This window comes from Panthera uncia, chromosome C2 (assembly GCF_023721935.1).
Source record: "Panthera uncia isolate 11264 chromosome C2, Puncia_PCG_1.0, whole genome shotgun sequence".
NCBI lineage: Eukaryota > Metazoa > Chordata > Mammalia > Carnivora > Felidae > Panthera > Panthera uncia.
In genome coordinates this window covers 81872352-81887195 of record NC_064810.1, presented here as the reverse complement: position 1 = coordinate 81887195, position 14844 = coordinate 81872352, and the positions used below count along the sequence as shown (strand labels likewise).

At 39.9% G+C, this 14844-nt stretch overlaps 1 protein-coding gene across 1 annotated transcript in view; it reads right to left on the bottom strand.

Annotated features, from left to right (window-relative positions):
- The window catches only part of MCF2L2 (MCF.2 cell line derived transforming sequence-like 2), a 258201-nt gene that overhangs the window by 207514 nt on the left and 35843 nt on the right, over positions 1-14844 (bottom strand). The window contains exons 2-3 of the mRNA XM_049628514.1: positions 14620-14703; positions 5477-5591 (exon numbers count right to left, since the gene is read on the bottom strand). Coding sequence (XP_049484471.1) covers positions 5477-5591; positions 14620-14703 — 199 coding nt within the window. The remainder of the gene's footprint in view (positions 1-5476; positions 5592-14619; positions 14704-14844) is intronic.

Below are 14844 nucleotides of genomic sequence, written 5' to 3'. Positions count from 1 at the left end.
AGTAAGAGGCCCAGAATGAACTAACTTCATTGGCGGGGCTAGTTTCTAAAGCTGACAAATTGTTATATTCATTCAGTGTTTTCATTTATTTATTTATTGTTTGTTTGTTTGTTTGTTTAGAGGGGAAAGGGGCAGAGGGAGAAAGAGCAAATCTCAAGCAGGCTCCATGCCCAGTTCAGTGTGAAGCCTCACACAGGGCTGAATCCCACAATGCTGGAGTCATGACCCAAGCTGAAATCAAGAGTCAGATGCTTAACTGATTAAGCCATCCAGGCGCCCCATTCAGTCTTTTAATACACAAGGGAAACTCTCATTATAATTCACAAGGCAAATAGTTGCAATGTCCTTCTCCCCTCCTTTCCTAAAGTAGAAATGCCAGACAGCATTCTATCAGACAGCATATCATAAATGAGGATCTGACTCATCTCAAAGACTATTAATCAGACTTTACGGGAGGAAAATGGACATAGGAGAATTCTTCAAACTTAAACAGGTCTCTCAACAAATTCATTATAGAAAAGGTCCTTTAGAAATAGTAAATAATCAGGGGTGCCTGGGTGGCTCAGTTGGTTAAGCATCTGACTTTGGCTCAGGTCATAATCTCACAGTTCATGAGTTTGAGCCCTGCTTTGGGCTCTGTGGTGACAGCTCAGAGCCTGGAGCCTACTTTGGATTCTGTGTCTCCTCTTTCTCAAAAATAAATAAACATTTTTAATAAATTTAAGAAATAGTAAATAATCATAAAATTCACCACTGTTCTGAAACGTGACTGTTGTACTATCTAATAAAAGTACTTTCTCCAATCCCTTTCTTTTTTTTTTTATTCTTTTTTTTTTTAATGTTTATTTTTGAGAGAGAGTCTGAGTGGGCAAGGGGTAGAGAGAGAGGGAGACAAAGAATTCAAAGCAGTCTCCAGGCTCGGAGCTGTCAGCACAGAGCCCGACGCAGGTCTTAAACTCACAAACTGCGAGATCATGACCTGAACCAAAGTCAGAGGCTTAATGGACTGAACCACCCAGGCGCCCCCCCCCCAATCCCTTTCAAATAATGAACTCAGAATTGGACTAAAACAAAGAAACTAAATAGAGTAATTCAGTAATAAAAATCCATGCTGAGTTATACAAATATTGATTTTGAGAAAAACAACTGTGATCTAAAAATAGCTGACCTTCTCAGTTGTTCAGAATGTTTTTACTAATGCCTTTTCAAACTGCTTGGCTACAATCTGTAGCCACAGGAAACATGTTTTAAGTGACAATATCTTACATAAGTAATACCTCTGAGAAACTGACTCCTAGGTTTATCCTGCTACTGTTATAAGATAGATTCTGAAAACCCTTAGTAGTATAAATACATAGCAGATGGTACCTGATAGGCTAAAGTGAGCCCTCAGTTGTTATTGGAAACATAATGGTGATGTGGCAATGATACTTTTTATATTTTATATATATTTTAATACCATGAGATCCATGTGGGAAGATTTATAATTCAATGGTTATGTATTACATATAATTCACAAAGATACCCCAGAGTCAGGGAAGCTCAGGAAATAGAATTTTTGGCTTTTATTACATTTAGAGAGAAGAAATACAGAACTATGAAGGCAAAAGTAGAAGACTGGGTGCTGCTCTCGTTCTGTCTTTTAACTTCCCCACATGCCCCAGTACTGCATCTTATCCAAAAGCTAAGCCTGAGTCCGCATTTTCTTCCTCACCCCTCAAATGTTCCTTCCCTTTTACCACAGTGTCTCCCTATCAGCACCTAGCACAGTGAGTTTCACCCTTGGCTGCACACTGGGGTCACCTGAGTTGCTTCCAGCACTACTGGAGCTCAAGTCACACCTTGAAAAATTCTGATTTTAGTCTGGTCTGGACGTCAGGATATTTTAAAACTCCCCAAGTGATGCTAATGTGCAACTAAGATGGGAACCACATCCTAGCATACTTTTGGTAAGGAAGAGCCAGGCAAAGTAATGAAATAAAACAAGATGAGACAATGAAAACCAAAATGGGGGCTCAATCCCACATGCCCAGACAAGCAGTAAGATCTGTCTGGTAGTACAGTTCCTAAAGCCATTAGTTTCTCACTCTCCCTCTCCCCCATCCCAATTGGCCCCAACGCCTGTCCTTTCTGTCCATCCCTTTCTACCCAGTCCTCCTGTCAACACGCTAGCTCACACCCTTTCACTTTGCGCCCATCCGAGTCTAGAAGCCCTTAATCAGTCTCCTGCCTCCTTTTCTTGGCTCCATCTGATCCACTCTGCACACCACCACCATATTAATCTGGTTGTCATTCCCCACCGCAAAACCTCCAGCCACCTCTTCCTGCCCATTATGTCTAAACTACTCAACTTGGTGGGAAAGGCCTTGCCTAGTCTGTTTCCAGATGTCTTTCCAGCTCTCGTTTCTCACTACTGAAAAGGAGCCTTACTCTGTTCTGATCAACTTGGATGGCCAAAGTTCCCCAAACATACTCTTTTTAAGACTTCAAAAACCAGGGGGGGTTGGATAGAAGTCAAATATTTTGCCCCAGATCACACAGCTAGTGAGCAGTGGAATGTGGATTGCGTTCCAGATTTGGGCTGTGTACAGAGCTCTTAAATACCACCTTATTCTCTCTTTCTGGAATGTTGCCTTGCATATCTACCTGTGGAAATCCTACCTATCTTTTCACCTTCATTCCTAAAGCTTTCCTTGTTTTTCCTGTCTGAAGTGACTTTTCTCTCTTCTGATCTTCTATAATACTTTGTTTGCATATTTCACAAGCTATCATGACAACAGAGTCATGTGATGAGCTTCCTGAGGTTCAAGACATTGTTTTATGGCCTTGTTGGTCCTTTATAGCACCTAATAACACCAACCACACTGTTGGCACTCAGCAAAGATCTAGTGAAGAATGAGCTGCCGTGGGAAGCTTTCTTCACTCACCCAACCCAGCCACAATGAGAGGTCCTTATTAATTTCAGGCACAGAGATATCCTTTCCCCACCCTGCATATCCTGCCATCCTCCTCTTCTAGTACATCAATTCTTGTTCTGTGTCATGAGCCCTCCATCAACTGCCTATAAAACATTTTGCAACCTGGGAAGGGCTCTGTTGCCTGGTTACCACTGTAAGACTTAGGAAGATGCATATTGTGAAAATAGGAATCATAAAAAACAAGGCTGGTTTCATTCTCTGGAACCTGAAATGGAACCTGGAAAGCAAGGTTCATGTCAAATTCCCCTTTTGGGCCTTCTTACCCATTGTCTCTGTTTTATGTGGAAAGAAAGACGGGTGGGGCTCTTTATGTTGAAAGCAAGAGGGGTGGATATGAGCAAATGCCAAGAAGAGAAAAGGGGAATAATTGGTCAGACAGCTATTCTTTCTCAAGAAACAAACAGCATTCTAGGAAACTAAAAAACTTCCTATTTGCCAGAAATTATATAAGGAATATAGAACAGAAAAAAAGACATCAAGCCAAAAAAACAGTAGCCCCTTGTTTTGTCTTATCTTCTACCTCTAGGAGATAGGGGTTCTACCCCTCTATGCTTCTCTCTACACTGGTCCAGATAGCACTCAACATATGCTTCTCAGTGTGACTCAGAAAAGGCTACAAGTACAAGACAAAAACAACCCATTTTGGTTAGCATATGACTGCATCGGGGATTCAGTAAAATTCAACAGTGAGTTTTAACCAAATATAATGAGAATAGGTGGAGGCACTTCCACCTGTTGCCCACCTCCCTGCTCAACCCTTTCCTTTGCAGCTCCCCATGGAAGGAGAAGTTGCTGAACTGATGGGTGTCATTATTTTGGAATGCAACTGAGCCAAAGAGGGAGACCAGGTTCAACTCCCTACAACCCAAGGAGGTTAAGGCAGGAGTGAGGACTGAGTTCCTCTCTCTCTGTCAGCAGCCTCCTTCTCACCCTATAGCAAATACTCTTTTTTTTTATTGAAATGAATTCTATCAGAACTGGAAATTCTACCGACAATACTCCTGACAGCCTACTATGTGCAGGGCACACTGTGCTAGAGCTAGGGATAAAAAAAAAAAAAACAAAAAACAAAAAAAAACAAGAAAACAAAACAAAAGCATTGGCCCCTACTCTTGAGCTATTCACAGTCTAATGGGAAAGGCAGAAACAATTTCCATATACTACAGTGTTATTTAAGAGCTAAGCTCAGGTGTCTATGGAAATTAAGAGTCTGTGAGAGCGAAACTGAAGTTGGGGAAGGATTCCTTGAAGAAATGAGGTCAGACTGAAGGCTGATGAATGTGTAGAAGTTAGATAGGCCAAGAAGGATGGGAAAGGTCTCAACAGAGAGAACCACATGAGCACAGCCCAGAGACACACACAGCATCCTTCCTTCAAAGCAACAAAACCCCAAATCCTTACGCATCTGCATAACACATACCATTTTCAGGGATCAAAGGAAGAAAGGAAAGGAATTAGTTACATATAATTTAAGCAATAAACTTTGAAGAAGTGCATTAAAAAATAAAATCCATAGCTCTCTCTGAGGAAATATGAATAGTAATATACAAAAACAAAAATAAATCTTTTAGAGTGGCTTTGGTTAAAGCAAACAACTCAACTTTCTAATCTCCACAGGTGGGACGAAATTGCAGGTGGCCTTTCAATGACAAAGCTGGTGTTGACCCCGAAATCACATGAGGCAGATGGAAGACAAGCTAAACAGCACACACATGGCCGTTGTGTAAATTCCTAACCTCACAGCAATTTAAGTAAGAGATGACATCATAAGCCCTATAAACCCATGGAGGGAAGGGCCTTTCCTGGCTGGAGACTGGACACAGCACTATCAAAGAGTGGGGTTTGGGCCTCATTCCCAGCTCTATCTTTGTCTGTAAAATGGTTCATCATTATGAACTCTGTCCCACACTCCACCCCTTGGAAACCTGGGTATTGACTGACTCAATTCGATAAAGGTGTAAGGCTCGGGCTAGAGAAACAGCAGATGCCCAAAAACATCTCTGTCATATTCTCAGCTACAAGCACAGTTTTTATTCTCAGCCTTTGTTTTCTTGCTCTGTGCCTTAGATTCTCTATCTGAATATGGAGAATTCCTTATTTAGGGAAGATAAACTAAATAACTCCTAACATGGCTTGACCTCCTTGAGCAATGGTCATGTGTCCCAGATGACAGGCCCTAGGAAGTTAGAATCACCTTATTCTAGTGCAATAAACCTGAAGGGGCAGATGCAGCATTAGCATGTTCAACCAATGTTTCATTCACTCAACAGTGTGTATTAAGTACCTCCTATGTGTGAATCATAGTCAAAACTGACATTGTTTTCTAGCCTCTTCCCCTATCACTTGTCTGTGAGGGATACATCAGAGAAACTGGCCACGCTACATACCAGCGTGGGCTGCACTCAGCAAAAATTCCATCTCAACCCAGCCCTGTCACATGGGAAATTCAGAATAAACTAAGTGACTGGGAAGCCAGCAAAACGCTGTGTTCAGCTCACCTGGGTATGCTAGTCAGGTAAGTCATGACATTCAGGAAGTCTTCCTCTGGGATGTGTTTGAACCCCACAAACTCTGGAAAAGTGATGATGGGGGCACCGTCTTTCCCTCGGCCTCCTGCAACAAAAATGGGTGGTCAAGATGTTAACAAAATGTTTTCATGTCACATCTCTGCAGGTAAGTGACTTTGATTAATGTCAGGTGGGGAGATACATACTGGCCTTCCCCTTTTCCAACTGTATTATTTCAGACTAGAAAGTGGGAAGGCTGACATGGAACTATTTTGAACAAGTCTCCTCTTCAGGCTTGCTCAAGTGATATTGTGAGAATTCAATTTTTAAATCCTCTGAAGACAGTTAGTGTATAAAAGATAGTACTAATTTAATCACTTCAGTACAAGTGGAACAGTAAGTAATGTCAATACAAATATATAATATTGTTCTTAATTTTTGTAGTCAATAAATATCAAAGTTAAAGCATGGTGGTCAAGTGAGTTTTGTTCTAAAGTCAGCCTGGTTCAAATCCTGCTCTGCCACTTAATTTCTATGTGACTTCATGCAAAGATAGTTCATCTAAATAGGATTTTCCATAAATATATATACATATATAATAGGAATAATATTTTTACCTACCTCTAAAGGTATTGTGAGGATTAAGTGAGAACATATACGAAAAACACATTAGTAGAGTGCTTATTATATATAAGTGCTTAATAAATAGGGACCATTATATGGTTATTATTATTACAAGGAGGCAATATTATATTTATTATTATTACAAGGAGGCAATAACCACCTGCCCTTCAATAACTTACCAACAGGGGTATAAAACATCACTGTAAGAATAAAAATGTAAAATTAATATTTAAATATTTAATCCAGGGGCACCTGGGTGGCTTAGTCGGTTAAGCTTCCGACTTCAGCTCAGGTCATGATCTCGCTGTTTGTAAGTTCAAGCCCCTCATTGGGTTCTGTGCTGACAGCTCAGAGCCTGGAGCCTGCTTTGGATTCTGTGTCTCCCTCTCTCTCTGCCCCTCCCCCACTCATGCTCCACCTCTCTCTCAAAACTGGATAAACATTTTAAAAAAGTTTTTATATATTTAATCCATTGGAGCAGAGGCCACTAGATTGAATTAAATGGATTATATTTCCTCATCTCCTTGCAGCTAGATGCAGCTACATGACTGAGTTCTAGCCCTGTGGTTCTCAAATTGTGTCCCAGTTACCCAGGGAACCACAGTGAACTTGTAAGAACATCATTAATATTTTAAATGTTTGAGGGAAACAGCAATAGTTGGCATATATCAGATGACATGCATGCTACTAGCTTGAGGTAGTTCACAATTTCAACATTAAATTGCACTACATTCTTTTGAAAGTCACTGCATCCTTGTGAAGTTGGGGTTTTGGTGACTGCTGAGATAAAAAGCAAGCGCCGTATGAAAATTAATATAGAACAGGAAACAAAGGTGGTGATGTCCAGTCTCATTCCGAGATTCAAGATTATTGTAGTTACCTAAGAATGAAATGTAAACATTACTTTTTCTTTCAATTTACATGTATTATTTTTTTAAACAGCTATCAAACTGTTAGGACATACAGACTTACTAAGTCATTTTAACTGTTAGGTATTGCTTTTGGCCAAGAAAGGCTGTGAAAATACTAAGATAGACTGAGATATATATCTGAGACTGAAAAACTAAGCACCAAGAACTGAGTAAATTGGGGAATCTATGCCCTCCCTGACAGGATAGGAGCTGAATTGCTGAGAGCACTTCCAGGTTATGTCTATGGAGGGAAACCACTTTAAGAAAAATAACGGCTCCCAAGAGAAGCCAACTACAAATGACTGCATGTATTTCACATATGTAATGAAAGAGGTAGGGCGGGGTGTGGTTTAATGACAATTGTGTGATTAATAAGGGTGTGGGATCAATGAAGAAATTACATAAAAGGGCAACTCAGAGAAGCAAATGCAGGTCATGTCTTGTCAATGATGCTATCCTAAGGAAGGAGGGACCTGGCCTACCATCATGAGAATCTAGGCCAGTCTACCAGATGACAGTACCATTAAGGTTATCCAATCCACTCTGCTGCTCTGAGTCCATACCTGATAAGTATCTTCTGATTATACTCTGACTTTCCATGTAAATTTCTTCCAAGGCAAAAAATGTGCTGTCAAGCACATCATGAAAAAATTTTCATCATGAAAAGATTAAATCAGTCTTGTAGTTTTCTATAACAGTCTCTTCTAGGTATTGTTCACGTAGGGTTAGGCTCTCAGAGACCAATCGCAATGGAATGAAACTGTGTGAGACTTGTCTGATGACTAGACATTCTTCTCCAGGAAGTAGCTCCTTAATAATTCTACACGTTTATTTTAAATTTTAAAAAAAAGTTAACTGCATATTAAATGTTTGTCAAACTTTGACTTGGAGATTAAGATGCCTCATTATGCTGACTGAAAACAACTTAAATCAGGATACTATCAGCTTTCACCTCATATTTTTCCTCTTTGCAGTCATACAGCCATAGGAAGTCTTAGATGAATGCAAATTAAGAGAATTTACATCTCCAGTAAGGCTAAATTTAAATGCATTATAACACTGTACTAATTGCATAGCCAATATTTGCCAAGAAAATGGCTAAAACATTTCAAGGAATCAAAACACCCTAAAAATATTCATTAAGGCATGATTATACTATTTAATGATTGTCTTTTACTGTTGATTATAAAATAAAGCTCTTCACACCTAAATGGAGAAAGATAGGTGGAGTGTTCTTGTATCTTGGTTTATACCAATACTGAACACCAGAGAGGCCCAAGGTTGACTGGGGACACCACCTGCGGTTGAACATTAAATGTGACAGACAGAAGCACCAAGGAAACAAAGCTAAGCCTCCAGACACCCATTGACCACCCACATCAAGGCATTTGGTGCCACCTTGTGAGAAAATGTGGAAATGCAAAAGGATGAAAGCGTACCAAAGAAGCCCTATTCAAGGAAAATAAAGAACACCAAATTACTTGGAAGTAAAATGGTGACTTAAATAAAATAAATTTCAGTACTCCTGGTATAATTTTTACCTGTTCTCTAAATGGAAGAGGAATAGGTTTACTGCAGAAAACAGTAGTGAGTACTTGAGAGACATAAAATTGTTCCTATGAGGGCCTGAGTGTTGGCTGGCATGGAGACTTCTGTCCTACTATAGAGGAGAATTTGGAATGCTAGCAAATCCTATAGAAGATGGTGAAGACCAACAATGAAAGAGAGAGTGAGGCAGTTAATGCTATTTGCCTTCCAATATCCATTTTCCTTTTCTCTCCCTGCCAAAAAAAAAAAAAGATTTCAGCTGGGAAAATGGCAATACCACTTCCTGGGAGGCACTTTAGAAAACTCAGGGCCTGGGATACCAAATCATCTGTCCTACATAATATTGTCCCACATGCTGTGTGATTTCTGAATATCTTAATAGAAACTCTATGTAAGTGAAAAATCCATTTATAGTGATATTTATAGTGATCAGATCCTATAAACCCAGTTTTATACATAATAATAGAGGGCTTTTTAATATTTTTCCATTTTATTGAGACATAATTGACACAATATAACAATGTATTAGTTTAAGGTGTACATATAATGATTTGACATATGTATACATTATAAAATGGTGACCACAATAAGTTTAGCTAATACCCATCACCTCACAAATCACCTTACAATTTTTTTTCTTCAGATCTATTCTCTTGGCATTTTTCAAATACACTATACAGTATTGTTAACTATATAGTCACCATGCTGTACATTACGTCCCCAGAACTTAGTTATCTTATAACTGAAAGTGTGTACTTTTGACCACTTTCCTCCATTTTCCTCACCCCCACCCCACCTCTGGCAGCCACCAATTTTTTTCTGTTTCTGTGAGTTCATTTTTTTAAGATTCCACCTACAAGTAACATCATAAAGTATTTGCCTTTCCTTATCTGACTTATTTCACTTAGCATAATGCCCTCAAGGTCCACCCGTGTTGTCACAAATAAGAAGTTATTTTTATATGGTTTTAATATATACTAAATTTTTCAAGAATGCAACTACCCTACACATTCAAGGAAGTTAATACTTACTTTGTTCAGAATGTATCAACTTTGTTCAGAACTGTATCAACCATTATTTACCCTTTCAGAAAACCGTTACAGTAAGGCTACTCGGTGTGTCTGATCACCTATACCACACCCCAGCATTTACAGCTATCACATTCATGGTAACCAAGCACCTGACTACTTTATTATTTTTTTCTAGTATAGCTAGAAATACATATTGAAATACATATTATTTTACTATGTTTATTTTCCTTTTATTTCTCCTTTATTGCTCTCCTTTACATTTTCTTTTTTCTTTTTTTTTTTCTGTATATACATAAACAGGGGGTAGCTATTCACCCTCTGTGAGCACACAACTAAACTATACTGCTAGCTTCCCATGCTATTAAATGTATCTATGTAAGCGATCCAGGTTCAAGTCAATGGCGTATGGTGCATGCTGTTGTTGAGCCGAGGCTTTTAAGAAGCAGTATGCTCTCTTTTCCCTGTCTGCTTTCTGGATACAAATCATAAGACAACCATAAAATGGATAATAGTAATATAAGCCACAAAGTGAAAGGCATCTTCATGATGAAGATGGAGAGAAATCATCTGCTGACCATGAACATACATGTTGAACTGCTCCAAGAGAAATAACTAAATTTCTATTGTGTTTGTTTGAACTACTATGCACCTTGGAGTCTATTTAGTATAGCTGTTCAGTCCACCCTAACTAACACAGGTCATGGTATCCACAAATTTCAACTCAGGATAGTGGGGGCAATACAAATCATTTGTTATAAAAAGAAGGATTTGGACCAACATGATTGAGAACCATTTCTGTACTCTACACTGCTCAATACAATAGCCACTAGACATATGTTGTCGTTGAGCACTTGAAATATGACCAGCCCAAATTGAGATGAACTGTAAGCGTTGAAATACAAACTAGATTTCCAAGACTTACTACAAAAAAATGTAAAGCATCTCAACAATAATTTTGAATATTGATGACATGTTGGAATAATATTTTAGATACATTGGGTTAAATAAAAATACTATTAGAATTAATTTCCTTTTTGCTTTTTTCATATGGCTACTAGAAATTTTAAAAACACATATGTGAGTCACATTATATTTCTATTAAAAAATACTGCCCCCTGCACCTTCTTGCACTGGTTCTCATTTCCTTGATGCCAAGTTACTAACTCTATCTCTGATTTAGATATAAGTTTGACTCTGATCAGTTTCTTAATGTGACATTCTCCATTGTTTCAGTGAGAATTTCCCACTTGCCCCTGGGAACTCCACCTCTACCAACCCTAGGCTCCACTGGTGGACTCCATAAGCCTAAGAGTATTTTATGCCTTCATTATTGATTATTTCTAAAATATGGTATGTGAGAGAGGAAACTTCAGACAATGATTCCAAGGGGGGACATAACCATTAAAATAAAAAGAAAACGGTAATTTCTTTTAATTAGATTCCTTTTAATCCCAAGTATTACAGTAGAGATTGATGAATGACCAATTTATAACCAACCCCCTCTCCCCAACCACCTTCCACTGTAGCCATTTAAAAGCTAATGTTTGCCTTTTCTGACTTCCTTGCTGGTAGAAATGGCTACATGACACAATTCCAGGATGAGACATAATCAGAAGTCTACCAAGAGCTTCTGGGAAAGTTTTTGTTCTCCTGGCAAAAGGGACAGAAGAAGCCAGCATTGCTCCTTTTCCTTCTTCCTGCTTTGGACACAGACTTGATGTGTGGAGCTACAGCAGCCATTTTGATATTAAGACTAAAAACAAGAGAAACATCAAGAGAACCACAAAGATGCACCCTTAATGTCATTGAGCCACTGGCCCAATGCCAGGAATTTCTACTTTTGGGCCTCTGTTATGTGGCTTAGAAAACAAACAAACAAGTCCTATAGGCTAGGTTCTCTTATAGCCAGATACCACATGACACACTTTCCTTAAAAGAACCCACTTTACCAATGAGAAGCCTGAGGTTCACAGCAACAATCTAATTGTGTTGGAATATGAACACAGAATTATCTGAGTCCAAAGCCTAGAGTGTTTCCACCACATTAACCTGCTTATATTCTCTTGTTTCCTAGCTAAGCCCTAAATTTAGAAATATCCCAAGTTCACTGGGAACATGCCAGTTGTCTTTCAAGTCAAGAGCCAGCAGAGGCCCAGCCCTGGTCACTATCCAATTCCTGCTGGTGGCCCCTGTTCACAGACCTCACCGTCCAAAGGCTTCAAACCATCTGGCCACAAATCTGGGTCATCCATGGTGCAGTGAGTCCCTGCTCTCCCACCAGCCATGGGAGCACACTCACAGAGCACGGCAGGCCAGGCAACTGGGGCCTCACTGAAGAAAAAGCTCCATCCTGTCCTTCCCAGCATTCCTGCTTGATGGGGCCCCAGCTCTTTCCAGAGCTCAGTGGAATCTGCACAAAGTCTGCAGCTGGGACATCCTCACCCTGCTTGCCTGAATCAGGAGAACTGCTGTGACCCTGAACAGAGGCCACAGCTCGGTCACCACAGGGCTGAGAAAAGACCTGAGTGCAGAGATTTCTGTTTTACAGCTACACAGGTACCCACAAGGGCCTCATTGCTGACATTGGCTGCCACTGGCAGGTAACGATGAAAAGCAGGCCTAGTAATTCCAAGAAAGTGCTGACTCAGAGAACTTGATATTCTTGGCTACTGATATCCTTCCAGACTTGCAATACTGCAAATCCTACCACAGCTAATCCATGCTTCTCTCTCATAGGATGGGGAAACTTGAGGCAACAACATGACAAAAGAAGCTAGAAAATGAAAGATTGTCGTTGCCACAAAGTGACTTTCCTAAAGCAGAGGTGTCCTCTTGGTCCAATGTGCGTGTTTATAGTTCAATGTTCTACATTAAAGAGTGACAATTAGGGGTGCCTGGGTGGCTCAGTCGGTTAAGCATCCGACTTCGATTCAGGTCATGATCTCGCGGTTCATGAGTTTGAGCCCCATGTCGGGCTCTGTGCTGGCAGCTTAGAGCCTGGAACCTGCTTCAGATTCTGTGTCTCCTCTCTCTGCCCCTTCTCCGCTCATGCTCTGTCTCTCTCTCAAAAATAAATAAACATTTAAAAAAAATTTTTTTTAAAAAGAGTGACAATTATCTCTATTACTGACTTCGTTGTGGCATCATACACCACTTCAACTGTGAGCATAGCTTTGGTTCCTTATACAAACTATATCATACTGAAAACTATTCTTTGTAATATAATCCTAAAATAAACATTTCTTTGGGATTAAAATATACCAGGAAAAATACTCATACAGTTGGCAGTTGCAATGCTAATAAGCCTTTTTCATACACTACGTCTTTAATCCTCCAAGTTATGATGATCCCACCCATTCGTTATACAAGTGAGGAAAGTAAGGCTTAGGAATTAAGTTGCCAAAGAGATGAAGCTGGTCAAAGCAGAACCTAAATCAGTATCTAGGGCTGTCTGGTACCCATTTATGTTTTCCTATGTCGTCCTAAGAAATAAGAATAGAGAGAAGCGCTTCAGTAACACTCAAAGGAGGTGACTTTGGAGCACTAAATGCACACGTTAATTGGTCAGCTGGGGCATTAGGGTTTTGGCATAAGGCTACAGAAATCCACTTCACCTCACGCCTTCATCCATTCCAGACCTGGATGCCCATTAGCGTTGCAGCCTTCTGTGCCATAAGACCACAGCAGCAGTTGCCAAAAACCCAGAGGGCAGTCCCCACCCTGCCTTTTGTTTTTCAGAGTGCTAGGCTCACTGTGAGAAGCTAGGAGGCTGCACCTTCAGGAGGCTGGTTAGGCACTCCCGCCAGGGCCAACACTGGGCTGCCTACAGCAGCGATGGAGGAGCAGGACTCACAGGACACACCAGGAGGACTCGGATAATTCTGAACTGAGCACTTATTATATCACAGTCTCTGTTCTAAGTGATACAGGTAGAAATAAAAAAAATGAGGACTCTGCTTATGGAGCTTTCAGTAACTATATGAGCAGTGATCAATGTGGAGGAAAGACCAGAGAATTCCCCAGAATGTCTGGATTGTGTAAGATGTCCCCACCCAGGATGTGACTCATGGATGGGAGAGGTATCCCAATAACAGAGACTGCATTTCCCTCAAACTCGGTAGGATAAAGATTTTGGAGCAGATTAAATATGATTTAGAGAAAGGAAAGAAATGCAACTTTTTTTTTTTTACATCCCATGTTGTAGAGTTAAATTCATACCAACTACGTACTCTCCGAAATGGAACTAAGGTGGCTTTGTTGCTTTTTTTCAGAACAGATGTAAAGATGAGGAAAGTGACTTGCCATCTATTCCTCTGTGACATGTGCTAAGGACAACTAATTTCATGCCATGCTTCCAAGACAGGTCTAAATATAATTCAGGGTTTGGTATGTACCTCCAGTTTCAGTAATGAAAGTCATGTCACCATTAGCTAAGTGAATAAGAAAGAAGAGTGTTCTGGTAATGACAGCTTCTCAGGGTTGTGCCTAGGCTCAGAAAATTTCTAGCCTCTTCTGAACATTAGCCTCTCTTTACTCCCAAATGTTCAATGGAAATCAATGCATTAAAATTAGGTCCATAAGAGCTAAGAATAAAAGACAAATCTCTCAAAGAACAAATAACCTCACCAGTGCTCATGAACCCTCAAAACCAAACTCTCTAAAGGTTGGATCTTGGAAAAATATCCAAGAAGAATGTTGGGAAAATGTCATGATGGCAGCTGATAACAATAGCCATTTCTTTTTCCTTCCTCAAAATCTTTTTGGCTCTGTTCTTTACAACCTCAAAGAAATGTACTCCCTTAGGAAAGATTAAATGACACCCAACAGCAACAGGAATGATATCTCTGAGATCTACCCTCCTCCAGATGGACATTTCTCAGTTCATTCTAGGTCTGAGAGAGGCTTAAGACTTGGGTGTACTGTTCATTAAGGTTCATTAAGATTTGCGTGTACTGGGCCCTCCCGACAAGACCCCTGCCCCCACAACAAAATCTAAAATACAAATTAATTTGCCCCTTACCTGAGAGAATGGCAAACTGTCTGTGAAGTTGTTCAATTATATCCACTGCCACCAAAGGTCTGATTTCCTGTTGCATGATTTCATCTGCACAAATGAAATATAAATTAGGTTAAATCCTTGTAAATTACAAAGAGAATTTTAAAAGGAAGAAATGGAAGCTTCACTACTCAGGAAATCTGGGACTTATCAAAATATGGTTATACGCACACTATTCTCTTGCACACT